This window comes from Triturus cristatus, chromosome 5_2 (assembly GCF_964204655.1).
Source record: "Triturus cristatus chromosome 5_2, aTriCri1.1, whole genome shotgun sequence".
Taxonomy (NCBI): domain Eukaryota; kingdom Metazoa; phylum Chordata; class Amphibia; order Caudata; family Salamandridae; genus Triturus; species Triturus cristatus.
In genome coordinates, this window is record NC_140588.1 from 190,290,613 (window position 1) to 190,312,488 (window position 21,876).

The 21,876-nt window shown below is 41.0% G+C and overlaps 1 protein-coding gene across 2 annotated transcripts in view; it reads right to left on the reverse strand.

Annotated features, from left to right (window-relative positions):
• LOC146822772 (cytosolic non-specific dipeptidase-like) overlaps nt 1-21,876 on the reverse strand; it is a 180,455-nt gene that overhangs the window by 67,801 nt on the left and 90,778 nt on the right. For both annotated transcript variants that reach the window (XM_085606960.1, XM_085606961.1), the window contains exons 5-7: nt 14,451-14,533; nt 14,160-14,357; nt 5,667-5,751 (exon numbers count right to left, since the gene is read on the reverse strand). In XM_085606960.1, the coding sequence (XP_085463086.1) occupies nt 5,667-5,751; nt 14,160-14,357; nt 14,451-14,533 (366 nt within the window). The remainder of the gene's footprint in view (nt 1-5,666; nt 5,752-14,159; nt 14,358-14,450; nt 14,534-21,876) is intronic.

Below are 21,876 nucleotides of genomic sequence, written 5' to 3' on the forward strand. Positions count from 1 at the left end.
CTGCTCCCTCCCCTTCCAAACTGAACAGCTGCACAGATACCTGTGCCCTCCGGATACAGACAAATCACAATTCGTAGTGGTCAATGTGTTCAGCAAAGAGGCCCTCTGGATGGTGTACTACGGTACAAGGCCGGTAATGATGGTTGGCTAGGTAAACAGTGCAAAGGAGGGCTCAAATCCGTATTCAAATCCATATTTAAAGTAATATGTGGACTCAAGCTGACCTTCCATATCCAATTCTTCTCTGGAAGGCGGCAATGTATGGCAGGTAGTAGTCCTCAGACACACCAAGATGCTCTTCACACAACACCACACAGGGAGTCTCCGAAGAAGTTTCCTTGTACAGCAGATTGTCAAGTGCTAGGACCGCATCGTGGGCAGCGTCAAGACCACAAGAGGGAATCATGGGACATTTGGGATGGATCTCAGGCTCGACCAAAATACCTCAAATATTCAACATGGGTACAGCTCTGATTCAACTTCTTCCACTGATTCCACTTGACCAGATATGTTATTAAACCAGTTTAAAAATACAGCCAAAGATGATTTGTGACCTATTTGACTGGTCTGTCATAAAGAAGCTTTGTCTACAGTCACAGTGTCTGCTTGATTTGGGCCCAAGGCCACCTCCAATTCTTTATTCCCTTCTCTGTTGCCGCTCTTTGAGAGCAGAGACAAAATGGAAGGGTGAGACTTCAGGAGAGACACATGAGACTGTGGCTTCTTACGCCAAATGTTTTTTTGTTGTTGTTATTTTATGTTTGGGAGAACTGAAGGATATAGCAGTTGAGGCAATTGAGCCGGGAGAAGAGATTAGATGGCCCGAAAGTTAACACTTTGATGGCATCCTATAAAGGTGTCCTGAGATGGAATAGGTCAACTGCAAGGTACCTACACCTACCCCTGCCAGGGATAAATTGTATTCAACCACAGCCAACCTTAGGATAAACCAGATTGAATGATCCTTTAGTGGTTCCCCGAAGATTCAATCCTTTCATCTACCAGGAACATCTTCCTCAGTGGATCCCCATTCAGGAGGGGCAAAATCCCAGGCACAGACGGAACAAAGCCAAATGTCTATATGGTGCTGTGAAGTGCTGCTAAGGTGCAATAAAAGGACGGAGAGGCACAGCAGCGAGCTGTACCACCTAACTGCTTCCGCCACTCTCCACCTCCTTCTAAACTTTAGGGATAGTAAAGACAGAGACAGAGGACTGATTAGCTTGGTGCCCTAACTGTGTGAGGTGCTAGAAACAGGTAGGGGGGAGTGCACCAAGCTCACAGACCAAAGGTCAAATTTCCTTTGTCACTTTCACTATTTGGACTTGATTAAAAGCCATTCTAATTAAACCTTATTTGGCTGAAACATGTAGACCAGTCGAAGGATATATGAGATCATTGATACCTCAAAAACGTCTGCAGTCCACTTTTAACACTGCCCCAGACAACCATTAATAAATTATCCTATTTAGGAGGGGTTTTCTGGGGATATTTAAATTCACTTTTATTTCACAAATTGTCACCCAATTAAAAAATGAAAAAATCCAGCTCCACTGTAATCAGGCATCGTAGCACATCTAGGATGAACCCTATGATGAAGCATGCCACTATCTACGTTGGTGGGTCAGGGCTCTTTTTAAAAACCTTTCGGTCTGTCCTTTTCATAATGTTGTTTTATACGTAGTTGTGAGACTGTTCCTATTGTTCATTTATAGTAAAGACAGATACAAAGGACCGATTAGCTTGGTGCCCTAACTGCGTGATGCGCTAGAAACAGGCAGGAGGGAGCACACCAAGCTCACAGACCGCACCCCAACCTAGCTGGGCCATCTCCGTGGGATCGAGCTCAACCCTATGTGGCCACTCTAATACTCTAATAACCATCCTCCTGCACCCTAAGATTGAATCTTCAATATTATGAATCCAAGGCACCAGAAGCACACAGCGCACATCTCCAAACTGAAGAATTTTAAGTAGCACTGCTTCAATTATCAGTTTATCTCAACTGTCTCAATTATTTCAATTGTATGGTAGCTGGTAATGAGGATGGCAGATAATGGTGTGATAGTGGTGGTGACCCGATTAAATAAGGCAAAGTTGCAAGGGGGAACACAGCAGCAACGTAGTGACAAAGACAAACATGTGGGCAAGCAGCTCCACAGTGAGGTGCAAGCCACACCGGCCTATTGCCAGCTGCTTCCACGCCACCGTCGAGAGGACTGTTACCTAACACCTACCCACACACTGTCCTTCAATGTGGTTCCAACGTGAATGTCCAGTCAAACAAAAAAAACATTCAAGCCACTCCACCACCAACATAGTTCTGCTGCCACTCGCGGGAGGAGAGGGAAGTGACATAAGACAGTATTCAGACCCCGTGTGCACCCCTTGCCAAGCACAGGGAAGTCTAAGGTGGAGTAAACAGGAGCGAGACTGACGCAGATGCGAATGCAGGTGCCACTACAGGTACGGCAAGGTACTGCTATGATCACCCTCCAGGGAGGATGACCTGCTAACTCCTAGCACCCAGCTCTCGATCACCCTGCTACTCTGCTGCACGCTGCACTGTTGACCTCCAACCGAGATCCTCTCCCTACCTCGCCTCCTCGCACGACCACCCCCAACCACTTTCTGCTCTACAATGCACAAACTAGCCCTCCACTGCGGGATACACAAATGATGAAATATTTTATTTAATTTACAAACAAATATAAATGAAAAAAATCAAAATTCAAATTTGAATTGGAAGATTGGTGCTTTTCTAAATTCAATTTAGTCCACTCATCATCCATAATATATTCTTTTTGATGAACTTGCACTGCTTCCAAGAACCAATCTGATACTAACTTAATTTTTAGCCTCCAATTCCTTCACATTTACACAACGTTTTAAAATATCTGACATTACATTTTGCTTATTTATATGCACTTCATTAATTTTTCATATTTAATTTTCTAAGCAGTTGTGGACCACCTGAGTGGGCTTCACTGACCCCCAGGGGTCCCCGGACCACAGGTTAAGAATCACTGTTATATACTATGGACCTAATTTGGAGTTTGGCGGATGGGGTTACTCCATCGCAAATGTGAAGTATTCCAGACAGCCGAATTAGAATTCCATTATATCCTATGGGACTTGTTATATGGCGGACAGCATATCTGTCACGTTTGTGATGGAGTAACCATTGACCAAACTCTAAATCAGGCCTATATAGTTTACTGCTGGTTGGTTGGCACATAACTTGATGGCACATTAGATCTATGCAGCCTCACATACAGTGAAATAAAACCATGTTAGCAGATATATTTATTTCTAAAATGCAAAAATCGGTGGATTCCGGGTGTCACTTCATCTAACAAATGGCTTCCAGTTATTTTGCAAAGTGACTCACTTACTCCAAATTGATTACAATTGTGACGTCAGTATTGATCTGAATGTCACATGTTCAAGTCCTGGTAACGCAGACATCCATCTTTCCGAAATCAGTAAACTGATCCTATAACATTGGGTAGTGGGGACGTTTTTATATTTATAACACTTTATAATGGTGGAAGTGTGGAATGAAGACCCATAAAAAAGGCAAGCTGCCATTATTGCTGACATATTTTTCCAATGAATAGTGGGGTACTTGTAAACAAGCAGACTGAATGTAAAATCTGCTTAAAATTGATGCATAGGGTATTTATAAATTATAACCAAGACAATTTCTGCTCCCAGCTGTATTGAAAATGTGTTTGTACATAATCAAGCGTATGCTACGTTATGCGTTTTGTCTTAGGACTTGCAATAGATAACTGCCAATTTAGTGATATATAAGAATTATTCTTCATATGTTTATAAAGTCGTTCAAGCATTATAACCAAGACAAAATCGGCCTGCCATACATATTAAAAAAGATGTTCGTATATAAACTACCATACAATATATAATCTCATCACATGAAACATAGAACTCCCTGCAGTGTATTTCACAGAAGATGGCAGTGTCATACCAGCACCCCTCCATTTATACTGCTAATGTCTAGGTCTTCTAATGTTAGTGGTCATTTATTATTTGTCGCGTGTAGTATAATTGAGATATGGAAATACAAGTCACGTGGTTACTTACAATTCTTAATTCTATTTAGGCGTGCTTTTTTTGCGCCAGATTCCATCCATGGCTGTATTTGTGAGATTTTTTTAAAAGTGTTTGTTTTTGAGTTACAATAATGTATCGCTTGTCTAGGTTTGACTATTGTAATGTTACCTATAGAGTGGGCTTGTGGCATTGAGTATTGTTAATAACACTGTTAGATATGTCTTTTTCTGCTCTGCTCATTTGACTGAATTGGCCTGAACGGTGCTCCCCGAAGCAATAAAATAAATCAATAAATAAATAGATAAATAAATAAATAAATAAACTACCTGTGGTGGCTCTTATAATAAGGTAATGTGAGAGTACTTTCCTCTGCATTGGAAACAGCATGGTTTTGGGCTAATCCGAGAATTATGTCACAAAGCAGCAAGAACCGACCGTCTCTCAATCGACTACTACGCAAAGGGTTAATTTCATCCAATCTTCAAAATGCTGCATGGAAACTATTTTCAACCACCTGTCATTAACGAATGAACGACAGATGTGTATGTCATATCTTCAAGAGATGGGTGGGTCAGAAAGACGACCAATGGTATAAGAATTGATAGTTGCTTCCTGCAACCAAAGGAGAGGCCTTTCTGTATGCATCATTCTGTGTAATACTCTGTAGCACATTATAAGCAAAGAATTAGTAAAAATGCATGTTCTTACAACAGCTCTGAATAAGGGAAGCCTTGACTCCTGCGTGGTTGGGTCCTGGAGAGCTCTGAACATTCATTGAACCATGACAACCCATAGCCTGACGTCAGAGATACAATTCATGCCTGGAAACCTACCAGTTCGGAAAGCAGCTAACTCCAGATGAATCTTTCTCCGGATCAGACCACGAACACTGAACTCCATTCCAGTTGATGTCTTCCAAACCCAGTGAAGAAGGGTAACCGTATAAATACTGCAGTGTTGCCATGGTACTTGGACCCACATGTATCTCTGTGTGCACCCCTGGACCAATATATGCATTTCCTGGCGCCTGAGAGTATGCCTGCACATTGCAAAGATTTAGAGTTCTAGGTCCGATTTTACAATTTCATGCACTTTACACACTCATAACTGTGCACTTACACCTGGGTCATTTAGGGTTAAAGTTTAGAGGTGCAAATGTACGAGAAAGGCATTGAGAAAGTGGACAGATAAGCTGTGTGGGTCCTCATCTCACTTACATTACAATTACTTGATTATTTCAGTGGGAACGCCAAAAACAACTTTTTAAGTACTTCTTACCAATGAACAAGAAAAAAATCCTTTCCTGAATGACAACTCTACAAGCAAACCCGATACTGTCAATTACCTGCTAGTGTTGGGTGTAGTCTTTCTCATTATTTTCAAGGACACGTCTGAATTACTCGTGGGGAAAAGCTGTGCAAAATGCCCCCTTATTTTAAAATCCTACCCAAGATGCCGTGTATAAATTACACTGTTTCAAAGCGTAAAACTGAGGCACAATACCACTTAGTTGGAAAGTGTTCTAAGATCTTAAAACACCTCATTTGTATTTAAAAAAAGAAGAAAATGAAAAATAAATAGGTATTTACCTAACAAGAATATCAAGTCACTCATTGGTTCATAAACAGATCCTCCATAGATCCCCGAGTGCAGATCTCGTTGCGGTCCTTTTACCTACAGATTAGTAGAGAAAAGTAAATAGAAATTATTAATCGATCTATCGTACAATCTTTAAAGGAAATGAAGATGTTTGCTATTTGGTGACATGCCCAAAAGTCTCATTAAATAAGTGGGACAGGTAAATTGCTCTGAACTGTAGGTAGAAACCACTGCACTAAGGAACGTGGGGACATATTATCAAGTACGGCATTAAAATGATCGCCGCTTTAGCGGTAGTAAACCACCTCTAAAAGCGGCAATAATGGGCTTGATAATATGCGGCAGAGAATTCCAATAGAAGCCCATGTTCTGGTGTGAACATGGGCTTCTATTGGTATTCTCTGTGACATATTATCAAGCCCATTATCGCAGCTTTAGCAGCAGTTTCCTGCCGCTAAAATTTTAACGCCGTCCTTGATAATATGCCCCTAGGTCTGGGATCCAGCAATTTCCATTTATCTTACATTAGGAACATTTGGAAGAGACATTTTTAGATGATGGATGGTCAGGTTTTCAGAAAGTTGTACAAGAGCATCACTATGTTGCCTGAGACATTTTGAAAAGAGCTGGTAAAACAATGGCATAGAAGTGCTATGTATTGCACCTAGTCCCACATTCAGTGATTATCTCCCATTTTGAGATCATTCCTGTGTTTAAACACAAACTGAGCACAAGTTTGATATAGTCACCTCTTTCTCTATTTGTAAACAATTCTTTTAATTAATCACAGTTCTATGAATAAATACGTCTTTGCTTTTTAACGAAATTACCATGTTCCCTCCTATTTCATAACCAAGAAGATTAGTTTGAGTAGAAATTGATTCATTTACATGTTTTTACTCTTGTGTTAATTGAATATATATATGATATGCTCCTCTTCACCTCTGTTATATTGTGTTTTCTGATTTCTGGTCTCAGGACTATTTTTAGACTTAGGCACCTGAATTTAAGGTGTGTGTAGTTTGGTAGAAGATTCATGCCACTCATCTTAAGTCTTGCCACTTTCTTGAAGTAACTTGCATCCACGCAGATCCTGACTATTTTATGCCTACATATCTGTATGCCTTTGTTTGTCACTATAGGACATGCAAAACTGAGGTGAGATTCCCAAGCAGGATATGTACTTCATAATTAGAAAATGGATACCATATATAGTCATCCAAAGTGAGAAAATCATCTTCATCAAGTCTTAATACGTGTTTACCCTCGGAGCATTATAAAACATCAACCAAGGTCGTTTTTCTGCTCTCATGCAGTAACTTGGCATTAACACTAGGTGGCACTTTAAGGTTGCTATTCCCTCATCTTACTTTATGGAAGTTGAATCTCTTTAAGTAGGCCAGAGATCATTTTTAGTACTAAAGTATCATATTCTCTCATTAATTTGTGATTTTTTCTCAAACGATTTTATACCCTTCATTCATAAATCATTGTTGTCTCAGATTCCTTAGTATGGTGGTTTAAAATCCCAACACTAGTTTTTTTTATCAGTAATGACTACAATACTTTCTCCACCCATGATATCAGGATGACTACTTTATAATTACCAGCTACCTCCAAATTCCTAATTCTACGGAGAATACCCCCATCTGTCATGCCATGGTCTTTTGGAACCCTATAGAGGGAATTCTGAAGTGTTGTTTTGCAGATGACCATTGTAATGGGGAAGAGTAAGGGTGGCGAAGGCTGGGTACTATCTGGATGAATTCAGAGACCTACACTGTACCGCTATCTCATTCTATGATGGTCTATATACGCTGAAGAACATCATCATTGGGTGTTTGTGTACCATCACAGCACACATCACAAAGGTATCATTTCCACTGACTGAGACAATGTGCAAGGGGCATTGACGGAGTAGGCCAGACTTCTGTAAACCACCCTGTGGGTCCATATATCTAATAATGTTCCCTACATGGGAGTAAAATCGGAGACTTATTGCAAATGTGATTGTCAACTCTTAAAAGCTGTCATGAGGATCTTTTGTTACAAAAAAATATGGTCCAGCCTTTAAAAATGTAGTTTACAAGAGAAATGTTTTAAAGAGTTATGGTAGAAATCCAGCAGTTTTGTTGCTTAATAATTAGATCAAGCAAGCAAGGGAGTAGCCAGAAAAATAAAATACCCCCCACTTTGGCCAATATATAGTAATACATGTGCAAGTAAAGTGAGTGACACCAACTCTTCCCATGAAGTGCCATGGCAATTGTACCCTTGGGGAAAATCCGTACAAATTGGTGCAAAATTACAAATCTTACAGAATGATTTTAAAGGGATTCAACCAAAAACTATACATTTACCAGTACTGACTTTTTTCTCTCATTTATCCATTCCATTTTCTTTCTTTCCTTTTATGCTTCTTTCCTCCCTTCTTTCCATAATCTTTCCTTTGTTTTTATGCATATTTCATTCTCCTTCCATCTTTCTTTTCTTTTGTCTATTCTTCTCTCATTCCATCTGACCTTTTTCTAGCATTCCATACTTCCCAGTGTCACTTTATTCATATCATACACAAGTTGTTCCTTCACACCTTCTTTGCATCTTTCCTTTTTGTGTTCCTTCCATTAATTAATTATTTTATCTCTCCTTTCTTTCAGTCAACCAGCCTTTGGTCTCACATTTCTTTTTTATTTCAATATATTTTATTGGTTTCCTTCTTTTTCGACTTTCATTTTTCTTATTTGTTTCATTGTACCTTCCTTTTCTTCTATCCACCATTCATTTTTTTTCTTTTTTGCATTTTTCCTCTCTTACATCTTTATTCTTATTTCCCATGTACTTTGTACTCTCTTTCCTGCATGATTCTTTTACCTTCCTTCGTTGATTATTTGCATGTTCCTTTCTCACCTTTATGCTGTCTTTCCTAATTTGCCTCTATCTTATGATTTCTTTGTCATTTTAATATTTTTTTTCTCTCTGTCACCCTTTCTCCTTCCAACTTACGTTGACCTGCAAGTCAGAGATAAAAGTTTAGAAGGGTCATAAAACAATAGAATCTGCTTCCGTCGCACCCCCGCTTACGCTGATATAGTGGGTGGTTAACTACGCCCTTGAGATCAAGTGTAGGGTTGAGCAGCCGAAATTAACATCCGTTGTGAAGTATTTTGAAGGAAGTTTAACCACTTCCATTGTAGGCCAGGGTATGTAAGCTCTCATTTCTACATTTATCCACTATTTGGTTAGTTTGAGTAATTAGGTGATAACCTCCCTGGATTATCACACTCTTCTGTTTAGCAGCAGTTAATATCTTTCTTATTATTAAGTATTTTAATTTTTGTATGATAAATACAACAATATTGTTTCTTTTCCTTGACTATTATTCAACATTTCTTGACCACCATATATCTCTTATTCCAGAAAAAGCATTAACACTGTTACAGATCCTCGTGTCATCTACTAGCCTTCCCCCCTGCAATTTCTCTATGCTCAGTACCTAATTTAGAGCTCGTTACATGTGTAATAAGCTGGTTAAAGGATCGTTTAAACTTGTTATATTTAAATTGATATTACTGTAATGCGGGTATTGTAACATCACGTTTGAGTTGCAGTCACGGTACTTTGCCGCACTGGAAGGCATGTCTCCTAGCACCCACCAAAAGCTAGTTCTATCCCCATACCAATGACTTCTGCGGAATACCGGAAATCCTAAAGTATTGTATGTCTGATGAGAAGTGCTGGTTCTCTATATATTTCTTTCAAATTGAAGATCTGCAGGTACACAGTAGATTTCCATTTAAGAAGAGGTGTAATTGATAACATAACCAAGATAAAAAGGCGATGTCCCCACACCCCACCACAGAGCACAGTACAGGATCAAGGTAGGTTGACAGCACAATGTGATTCTTGGTAAGAAATAATTTGATTGAAGCATAGCAAAAAAAGACTTACTCCGAAACACTTCTAGCGCCAACTCTGTTATAAGCCTTTGCCCTTTCCAGATGCATTCTATTCATGCATCCAGGTAACCCAAGCACAAGCCCTGTTTGCAGTCCTCCAAACACTAGATTACCCCCTTCACATAACACAACAATGACTAATTAAAGGCAACACTACATTACAGAATCTTCATTGATTGAATCAAAGTCTTAAAGCACCAAGGAAGATTGTTAACTCTAGTACTCTTCTTTTCATACCAAAATACAGGATCTTTCCTCCTGACAGGAATACTAATATGTAAGAGTTTGGTGGACGGGATATTCTGTCAAAACGTGACAAATATACCATCCATTGTATTACACGTGCCATTGGCTATAATGTACTTGTAATAGGAAGGACGGGACATCCATCATGTTTGTGATAAAGTATACCACTCACCAAACTCTAGGTAAGGCTCTAAGAGTCCTATCCATTCTAATAGTTTCATTTCCTCCTCTTGATTGACATACCTCATCATTATATTCGATATCTGTTGCTCCGTCCTCTCAAACATCTGCCTTTAATCCACAGTATTTCAACCAATCTTTGTCATTTGCCACCAGTTCACCATGATTCGCTCTTTCATCATCTTTCCTTTTGGAAATAAAGCCACTCTCTATATTCCAATTTTCTTCTCATCCTATATCACCACTGTTGTGTCATGTATGCTTTCACCGCCCTAATGGTGTGTGAATAATTTGAAACACAAGGATCTTGCCCTAGCTGTAGCAATGATCCTATGAAGAGGCAGGGCTTGGCCAACTGTATTTATCACTTTACTGCATAGTCTGCTTAAAATTATTTGTAACTTCCCTAGAGCATAGCTTCTTTACCATCTTTTTGAAAAGAAACCTTGTATGTTTCCACAGCATCACACAGGAACTGCTTTTTTATTTTTGTTTTCAGCACTTTATGCAAGTGCATGTCTTTTAGCTTACCCTTCACATTCCCACCCCAAGATTCTCCTTGTTGCTCTCTGACCTCCTCCATTGTTACCACAACTAAATACTTCTCAAAACTCAAAATGTCAAACTTTGACTTTTGACTTTGACTTCTCTGCTTTCTTTATTTAAACAACTCTTCCACTCAGCTCCTCCACTGTCCTTGTCTGGTGCTCGTTGACATTGACTCTCCACACACATAAAACTGGTGCGCCCTTGTCCACAGGCCAGTCGCATTTGTTTTCTTTTTTGGGTGGCCTGGCAACTGCAATTTGCTTCTGGGCCTCTCCATTCCTTAAAAAAATCACTTTGGCTCAATTGTCATATATTTCATAATTTAAACCTCCAAGATGGGCACCAGGCATCTTGCAACAGCAGACTGAAACCAAAAGAAAATGGCTGCTACATGTTGATGCATGTACGTGCATACATCATAATGCTGATACTGCTGTAACATCATGACATGTATGTGCGCATGAGTGATGTTGCATGCATGCATATTAATCATCAAGCTTTTTTCGACAATGAGGTTCCGTGTCACCAAACAGGCACTTTGTCTTTTTGGCGATGTGGAACAGCATTGACAAAAAGTCATTATAAGGTGAGGCCTATTTGGCTTTACCAGTGCTCATATTCATTTCAGTAGGTTCTCATGCCAGCTTCTCCACAACAGTTCTCCTGTCCAGATTGCCTGCAGTCCGCTACCCTCTGCTGCCTTAGGTTTGTGCCTCCTCTGCTCATTTCTGCTCTTTTTCTACCCACTTTCTGCTCGTTTTTCTGCCTTTTTTTTTTCAAACTTCTGCCCTCTAAATTTGCCTCTTTCTGCTTGTTTCTTACCTGGCTCTTTGATAGAGACGTTTCATCCACAGCACCCAGATACCCCTAGGGGTGACAGTGATGCGCTATAAAAATGCTGAACGATTGTTTGATTTGACAGCATCTTTGTCTTGGGCATTTTGCATATGGATTACTGAGCCTTCTCAATGTTTGAATCTAGTCAAATATATATTTTCTCTATCAGACTCTGCTTATTTTGTGCAAAGATTTCTTGATGGTCCTTTTGTTGCCTCTTAAAGCATATATAAAACTTGAGCCCAGTTCCCTCGCAGACCCCTGACTTCATATTCAAGCACAGAAAGCCTTATTAGGGTCAGGGATCGTTTTTGTGACCTGCGACCTTCTTTGAGGCTTTTTCTTGAAATGGTTTTATACCAAAACTTTGTGAATCACTCATTAATGAGTTCCTGTAAGCTGTTGACTTCAGACTCAACTCCGTGTCTTAGAATTTACTCCATTCCATTTTCCGCCACAGAGGTTAGACTGGTTGTTATTTGGTGACAGTTCCAGCCATTATCCTCCTCATCCATAAAAAGCTCACATATCCTGCACTTTTGCAACTCATGTTGTTTCCAGTAGCGGTGGTTCCATCATTTTGATAAGCTCCCTTAACATTTTTGTATGCATGCCCTCCCCTCATTTTCTGGTCTGCTCACGCCATTTACTGGTCTGCTTTAGCTTTGATAGATTCAGGATGATTGGAGCATGGTGTGCCTCTTTCCAAGTACAAGCCATTGCCCATTAGAACATGTTTGTGCACTACAATGGGCCCAAAAAGGTTACCACACCTTTGCACTTCTTGATGTGTTCTGTTCTTAAAGGCCGTCCGATTCCATACTGTCTCAGTTGAACATTACCCAATCTTCATCCCATCTCACAATCGTATACCTCTATACAAACTCGTTTGGTTACTCGTATGCAAGAATTTGATTTCATTACTTACCTCCAACTTATCATTAGCCTTGAAAAAGTCAGTTTTGATGAAACACGTATCGGGTGTGGTAGCTATTGTAATTCTGTCTTGTCTCACTGTCAGAGTATGCCTACTTTACATCATTGCCTCCTAAGTGACTCTATATCAAATATGCATGTGTATTTACCTGAACTTCACAATCCCAACAATTTTGATTGTTCCGCTAATACCAGCTGCAATTGTTTATCATTAGTTTGGATTAATAAACTTATGACATTTTGGAACAATTTCATATCTTTGGATGAATCTTCAAAATCTAATACGGTACATATACTTATTGATTGGTGTGCCCACGACCAATAATATTTGAGTCACAGCATCTTACTGCTTTTGATGATATATGCTTGTATGAAATGGTTGCATTCTGTTTACCCGTATGTTCTACTTGACTGCAATGGATGCCAAGCATATCTTGGTAAAATCAACAAACTGGTCTGATGGATGCAGGGAACACTATGAGCCCGATTCACAGAACTAACTTAAGACAAAATCCTAAACTTACTACCATTTTGGTATTCACAGAAGGCACTTACTCATTTTGGTATTCACAGAAGGCACTTACTCATTTCGGTATTCACAGAAGTTAGGAGTCCTAACTTTAGGACTCCTAAATGCCTTCTCTGAATACCTAAAGTCTTAAAATTAGGATTTTTCTCAGTTTAGGAGTAGTAAAGTTAGGTCTCCTAACTTTAGGACTCCTAAATGCCGTCTGTGAATACCGAAAGTCTTAAAAGTAGGATTTTGCTCAGTTTAGTTGTAGTAAAGTTAGGACTACTAACTTTAGAACTCCTAAATGCCTTCTCTGAATACCGAAAGTCTTAAAATTAGGATTTTTCTCAGTTTAGGAGTAGTAAAGTTAGGATTCCTAACGTTAGGACTCCGAAATGCCTTCTGTGAATACCGAAAGTCTTAAAAGTAGGATTTTGCTCAGTTTAGTAGTAGTAAAGTTAGGACTCCTAACTTTAGAACTCCTAAATGCCTTCTGTGAATACCGAAAGTCTTAAAATTAGGATTTTTCTCAGTTTAGTAGTAGTAAAGTTAGGACTCCTAACTTTAGGACTCCTAAATGCCTTCTGTGAATACCGAAAGTCTTAAAATTAGGATGTTTCTCAGTTTAGTAGTAGTAAAGTTAGGACTCCTAACTTTAGGACTCCTAAATGCCTTCTGTGAATACCGAAAATTTTAAAATTAGGATGTTTCTCAGTTTAGTAGTAGTAAAGTTAGGACTCCTAACTTTAGGACTCCTAAATGCCTTCTGTGAATACCTAAAGTTGTAAAGTCAGGATTTCTCTCAGTTTAGGAGTAGTAAAGTTAGGAGTCCTAACTTTACTACTCCTAAACTAAGAAAAATCCTAATTTTAAGACTTTCGCTATTCACAGAAGGCATTTAGGAGTCCTAAAGTTAGGACTCCTAACTTCTGTGAATACCGAAATGAGTAAGTGCCTTCTGTGAATACCAAAATGAGTAGGCGCCTTCTATGAATACCAAAATGAGTAAGTGCCTTCTGTGAATACCAAAATGAGTAGGCGCCTTCTGTGAATACCAAAATGAGTAAGTGCCTTCTGTGAATACCAAAATGAGTAGGTGCCTTCTGTGAATACCAAAATGGTACTAAGTTTAGGATTTTGTCTTAAGTTAGTTCTGTGAATCGGGCCCTATGGGCTTAAAGGATAAATTACACATCAATACATGAAGAAGATTTCATTATACCTTGTTCTCGGAATAAAATGCATCAGAATGTTCGTCTACATTATACCTCCACAAAAAAGTAACAATCTCCTCGTGCTCCATATGTGATGCCTGGCACTTTGCTGAGCCACGGCGTGTCCGCAATCACATAGTAATCAACATCAGCGAAAAAAGTCTCTCTTTTTTGTTTAATAAGTTCGTCTAAACCATCGGAACCAACTTCTTCCATCCCTTCAATGATGATCTTCACATTCATGGGGAGTCCCTGTCCAAAGATAATCAATAGCATTGGTGAGAGATTGCCTCAGTATGGACAAGATGATCATTTTCATTGGGTTATTGAAAAAAGGAAACGTACATTGACCTGAACTGCTTCAATTGCATTCAGAAAAGCCAGAACGTGTCCTTTGTCGTCATCGGCGCCCCGTCCATACAAATTACCTTAAAAACAAAGAGAAATGGTTAGATTACATTTGTTAAGGTACAGCATTGATAAGTCAGTTACCCGTCTAAAAAGTGCACGGTACATGCCAAGTAGCGTAGTGTAAAACGATGGACCCTTCAGGGGAAATTTACCAAGCTTACCCTAAAACTTTACTTAGGCTGCCTTCTTCACAGATACAAAAATCTGTTATGTCAACGACTTTTGTGTGTGTATTCTGTTTATTATATTTTCAGCAATAAGATAGAGTCCATATATCAGACAGGAAAAAGCCTTTGTTACTTGTACATCTTACAAATCCAGGTGAAAACATCCAACTTGTCAATACACTCCATCCCCATTACATCATGTGAGAGTTTCTGTAGGCCATCCTGGTAAATATGAGACATTTAAAAAAAAAAAAAGTAAACACAGATGAGAAAGAAGCCAAGAGATGAGGAAGACAAACACTAAACGCACAATTGCCTGAGCTCATAAGCCCAGCACTTAGCTTCCACCCGTGGGTAGCCATCTCACAATCGTTGGCAGTGTACAAATTCTATCTATTTAGGGGGGCTGCTTAGCGCCACACAGTATCACAGCCTAATCTGCGGCATCCTCAGCTGATCCACGCAAGTGCATATACGCCCGAAATGGTTCCCAGGTATCTCTGGGGTGGCAGGTGGCCGGTAGCAGATCCCAATAAGTCGCAAACTGGCTTTGGGAACACAAAGCGTCCCTCAGCCAATCCTCCAGCTGAGGGCACAGTCTTGGACCCCAGCACATTGCTACCCTTCGCTTAACCAGGAACAGAAACAGCGTGGCTAACTTGCGAAGCTCTAGGGGGACCTTCTTTACATATCCCAACAAGGCGGAGAGTGGCATGCGATCTAATCGTAGCCCCGTCATCTCATCTAGATGTTCCATAATAGTTTCCCAATATCTCCAAATTTCAGGACATTCTCATGCCAAGTGCAAAAAATGTGCGCAGGGGTACAAGCATCTAGATCATTGTGCCTCACCTAAGAGCCCCCCACTGCAAACCACTCTGGCATTCGCTAGAGCCTGTGCAAAACTTAAAGTGAATCAGTCATAGCCTATAGTTAGGGGAGAGTGCTCTCGACTGCTTACAACAGAGGATCCATATATCTTCTGAAATATGCACTCCCAGTGAAGTCTCCCAGTCTGAACAGGCAGTGGGGGTTCAAACGGGGGCAGTGCACTGCATTTCAAAATACAGTCTGGTAATCAACATACGCAGGGAAGGGTTCCCCAGGAGTCCCTCAAGGCAAGCAGTGTCGGGGGCGCAGCAGGGAAGGAGGCATAAGAGGCAAGCATGGCTGCTTTAAGCTGATAATAGGCGAATCGGTCTAGCAGGTTCATCATGTTCTCCTCAAATAATTGCTGTCGCAAAATGAATACTCCCTCAGGGGATGTGGCTCCAATAGTAGTAAGCTGGCGCCGTCTAAGTCTATCAAACACGCCTGCATTCTGAGTAAAGGGAAATCTCACGTGCCTGATCAATGGAACAGAGGGAGTGAACTGAACATCCAACCCATGCTGGCGGTGTAGTTGATGCTATGCACAAATTGTACACCCGATCGTGTTCACTCCTGGCCATGGGCGGTATTGTGTCTTGTATAACACCCTTGGTAGTGTCTGCGGTGCCGCAAGATCATGATCAGGCGCTGTGTATGCCATAAACTGTGTTGGGTAAAACGAATAGAACCGAAACTGTGCCTGCGCACAGTATTAGTATATATACATATTGGGTGCACCTAGGCCCCCTGCTCAAATGGCAGGGTAAGGATCTCTAAGGCGATCCTAGGCTACCGTCCAACCCATGCCAATGTCACCAGGCTCGATCGTAGCCGTCGCCTAAAGCTGGCAGTGAGCAGCAAAGCAAGGTTGATAAACAAGTAGAGAAATGTAGGCAATATGTTGGGCCCGATTCACAGAACTAACTTAAGTCAAAATCCTAAACTTACTACCATTTTGGTATTCACAGAAGGCACTTACTCATTTTGGTATTCACAGAAGGCACTTACTCATTTCGGTATTCACAGAAGTCAGGAGTCTTAACTTTAGGACTCCTAAATGCCTTCTGTGAATACCAAAAGTCTTAAAGTTAGGATTTTTCTTAGTTTAGGAGTAGTAAAGTTAGGACTCCTAACTTTAGGACTCCTAAATGCCTTCTGTGAATACTGAAAGTCTTAAAGTTAGGATTTTTCTCACTTTAGGAGTAGTAAAGTTAGTAGTCCTAACTTTAGGACTCCTAAATGCCTTCTGTGAATACCGAAAGTCTTAAAGTTAGGATTTTTCTCAGTTTAGGAGTAGTAAAGTTAGGAGTCCTAACTTTACTACTCCTAAACTGAGAAAAATCCTAACTTTAAGACTTTTGGTATTCACAGAAGGCATTTAGGAGTCCTAAAGTTAGGACTACTAACTTCTGTGAATACCAAAATGAGTAAGTGCCTTCTGTGAATACCAAAATGGTAGTAAGTTTAGGATTTTGTCTTAAGTTAGTTCTGTGAATTGGGCCCTATGTTCATTTTTGCTATAGCAAGCAGCCCCGCCATAGAAAGAGGGAGGCAAGCCCACGTAGCCATTAGACCCTCCAACCAGTCCATCACACAACCATAGTTAGCCCTCCAAAGGACGTCCACTTCTCGGCTTAACCATATTCCCAAATACTTAATTGGTTCCGTCGCCCAGCGAAGGGGGAAGTCTGAGGAGAACTCCTCAGTGGTGTCCGTGAGTGGGAAGACTGATTTAGCCTAACTAATTGAAAGTTGCTGTATAAATACATGCCGTAGCCCCCTCGCATTTCATAAGAGGCTATCACAAGTTATTCCACCACTTCGTAAACATTTTGGAACCTCCTTCCATTACAAAAACTCCACATTTCTCCCTTGCCAAAATGGCGTCCAGGTAAATTAATGGTAACATTAAACCCTAAGCCAGGCCAGCTATCTCTCTATATTTTGAACCCACCCCATATCAGACATTTTCTCAGAGTAAGTGGAACCTTTGGATGTCACACTCAACACTGAAGCTCTGTGACAGAAGCAGCGAGTAGCCTCTACATCCACAACAAATGGCCTCTCACAGGTTAGCCGTCTTAAAAAATACACAAATCAGAACTGAAATGGAAGAAGTACCATTCATAGAGGGCACTGTGAAAATCGTTAAAAAAAAGTCCCCTGCTGGAATACTCCATTTAAAGCACATTTCCAACTTTTTGGTATGAATCCCCTATATGTCTTTCTCTTCATCCGTTTCTGCAGCCAATACACTTCCCGGTTCTGTGATCCAAGGTCCCAGCGTGAACAAAGCCCAGCTCCCTGTAGCCTTCTCTCCTCAATCCCTCGGGCGATGTTGTCACCAGGCCCAGACTGGCCATTCTGACACTCTGGCTTTGTCTCCGTGGGATGCAGGTTAGGTGGTGGCTTTCCGGCTGGCTGGGTACAGCTGCCATGCGCCGACCATGAAAGCCTCCATTCCCAAATTCCACTCCAGTTCCTGCAGTTGTGCCTGGTTTGAACATTAATGCCAAGGCTTGTTTTGGTTTTCAGTCTGGCATTGGTGGTGGTACACTGGTTGCGCCAATGTTGTGGGCAGTCCCGTCTCACACCAGGTTTACAGCTTGATACTAAATCGTGGAAAAATGCTTCAAATGCTTCTTTTCAGGCCTGGTTGTATGGTGTTTGTTATAACCACAGATTAGATAGAGCTTATGTTCACCCCATTGCACTTGCCATTAAACGTGACTTATTATGGCTACCCGTTACCAATTTTCTAGATATGTCTGCTCAATCATTACCGTCACATATTCCAGCCATAGAAGAAGTTTGCAAGCCTCCTTAAATTAATGTTAATTAAATATTATTATATTCTGTGCTTATTCTCAATATATAATTAAGTTTGTAGTAGTGAGATAAGTATGATATGTATGTTATATTTTTGAATGATATTTCAGTTGTATTAATATAGGATATATATATTTTTCTGCTTTCCCTCCCCCTCCCTCCCTTCCCCCTCTCCCTCCTATTTCTTCTTTCTTTATTGTATACAACATATTTTCCATTTCTATTATTACTATATACTGTATTGTATTACTGTTTTATCTTATACTTATACCCAATAAACTTTCTTTAAACTTATAAAAGGTTTACAGCTTGAGCAAAGAAACACTACAAACACACGTCAGTCTATTTAAGACTTATGTCTCACTCACAAGTATGGTTTCAAAAACTGCCCGCCCCCATTCTCCATCCGTGACGCAGCAACTGAAAAGGTGTGGCATTCTGGCACATATCCTGTTGGAAAAATACAACCATTCATAAATCTCTGATAGTAGGGTCGGGAGCGAAGCTCTTCGAAATAAGCCAATGTTTGTCAGTGCATTCTCCTCGCTCCAAATTAAGCGCAATTTCACTTTTACCACTCCCTCGAGTATAAATATCAAACACTCTCTAATTGTGTGTCGAAACACGAAAACCCTCAGTACAATTATTCACACCATTTCTTCTTTGCACTGTTTTTTTTAACATATCTGAGTACTTCAGGCCCTCGTCACATGTATGAAGCTGCAAATATAATATACAAATAGACAGATCATGATTCATCCTCCCAGAAAGAGCCTTGAGCCTGGCAAGGGGGAAGTCATACATACATAGGGGCTTATTTATAAGGCCCTTGACCCACTTTAGCGTAATTTTTAACATGGGAAAAATGACGCAAAAGTGGCGCAAGGGGCTTGTAAATAAGCCCCATAGTATATATATATATTCTGGATCATTTTTCATATTCATTTTGAAAAAATATATATCTAGTGAACACTAGGTGGCAGACACACCTAAATAACAAGAAAGACGGTACAGCAAGTAGCGCCATGTATTCAGTATTACGATCATGCCCACTATCTGGCACCTCAAACACGAAAATAAAAACATAAACACGACTAAATGAAATAATTAATATCTATGACCAACGTTTAAAACGTGTCAACAATCCCCTCCCTTGGGTATCCTGGCGCTGTGAGCACATGCTGATAACAGAAGAGAAATGATAGCTAATAACAGATGTGGCTGTCAAACAGTCAACCTGCTATTGTGTGACATTTCCATGCTTCCAATGTGTTTGTGGGTGACGTTTTCAGCTCTTACATGTGACACCTTGAGTGACAGTTTATGGATGAGAACAGCAGAACTATCATGTTTTCTAGGTCCATATATGATTAGTTGATCCAGTCCAGAGCTTTTCTTTGCATGCTGGGAAGTGTACTCATGTTTATTCTCTTATAAAATCAGGACTACAAATCCCAGAATGCAAAAACACCCGAAAAAAACACATCCTGGGTAAGCTATTAATGCACGAGAAACTAGAGAGTTTGGGAGCAGATAAACATCCCTATCAGTATTGTGTATTACCACCAGTAATATGTTTAATGAAACCTCAGCACAACACTTTTAATAAAAAATATACCTATTTTGAGAATGATTCCTAAGATGATGGCTCAGGGCTGCATGCATTTTCTATGGTCCTGTTATTTTTAGCCCTGTATGTTTAACAATAATATTTCAACAGGTACCAAAATGCAAATAAAAACACCTGGGCATGACACACTATTAAAGCATGGAATTGGGAAACCCGAAAACTCTGTTGTTACTGATGTGAAACTCCCATTCCCACCTTAGACCATCTGCTAACACCCTCTCCCTCCAAGCTAATTCAGCAGTCTTTTCCAACAAGCAACTTTCAGGCTGAGCTATTTTAGCCAGCATCAACATGCATGTGCTAAATAGGAAAAGTGAAACTATAAGTCCCAGAATGCTTATTGCTGTTGATTACATACAGGAATTTCTGAAAGTCGCTCCTATTGTATGGTGTTTTTGGTACCTACGGCCGTGGGTCCCTGCATGACACCAAAACACACAAGATGATGGACGGAATGTTGCACAATGGCAAAACACTCACCCCCAGTCACAGATCTGGGTTTAATCCATCGTTATTTTGCTCACCACACCACCCCAGTTCAGACATGGCCATATGCAAATCAGTCTTAACCCTGTGCCTCATGGGAACAGTCCAGCCCGAACTGCCAAGCCATGTCTTCCCTGGACCGGAATCAAGCATCCTAGGACCGGTTTCTGGCTATCAGCCGTCATCAGCCAGGATAGCTTGACCCCAGTGGCGTAGTGAGCACGGGACCCACGTCTGGGCATACCCTTCCCACATAGGGTGAACAGCAAAACACACAAGATGATGGACGGAATGTTGCACAATGGCAAAACACTCACCCCCAGTCACAGATCTGGGTTTAATCCATCGTTATTTTGCTCACCACACCACCCCAGTTCAGACATGGCCATATGCAAATCAGTCTTAACCCTGTGCCTCATGGGAACAGTCCAGCCCGAACTGCCAAGCCATGTCTTCCCTGGACCGGAATCAAGCATCCTAGGACCGGTTTCTGGCTATCAGCCGTCATCAGCCAGGATAGCTTGACCCCAGTGGCGTAGTGAGCACGGGACCCACGTCTGGGCATACCCTTCCCACATAGGGTGAACAGCAAAACACACAAGATGATGGACGGAATGTTGCACAATGGCAAAACACTCACCCCCAGTCACAGATCTGGGTTTAATCCATCGTTATTTTGCTCACCACACCACCCCAGTTCAGACATGGCCATATGCAAATCAGTCTTAACCCTGTGCCTCATGGGAACAGTCCAGCCCGAACTGCCAAGCCATGTCTTCCCTGGACCGGAATCAAGCATCCTAGGACCGGTTTCTGGCTATCAGCCGTCATCAGCCAGGATAGCTTGACTCCAGTGGCGTAGTGAGCACGGGACCCACGTCTGGGCATACCCTTCCCACATAGGGTGAACAGCAAAACACACAAGATGATGGACGGAATGTTGCACAATGGCAAAACACTCACCCCCAGTCACAGATCTGGGTTTAATCCATCGTTATTTTGCTCACCACACCACCCCAGTTCAGACATGGCCATATGCAAATCAGTCTTAACCCTGTGCCTCATGGGAACAGTCCAGCCCGAACTGCCAAGCCATGTCTTCCCTGGACCGGAATCAAGCATCCTAGGACCGGTTTCTGGCTATCAGCCGTCATCAGCCAGGATAGCTTGACTCCAGTGGCGTAGTGAGCACGGGACCCACGTCTGGGCATACCCTTCCCACATAGGGTGAACAGCAAAACACACAAGATGATGGACGGAATGTTGCACAATGGCAAAACACTCACCCCCAGTCACAGATCTGGGTTTAATCCATCGTTATTTTGCTCACCACACCACCCCAGTTCAGACATGGCCATATGCAAATCAGTCTTAACCC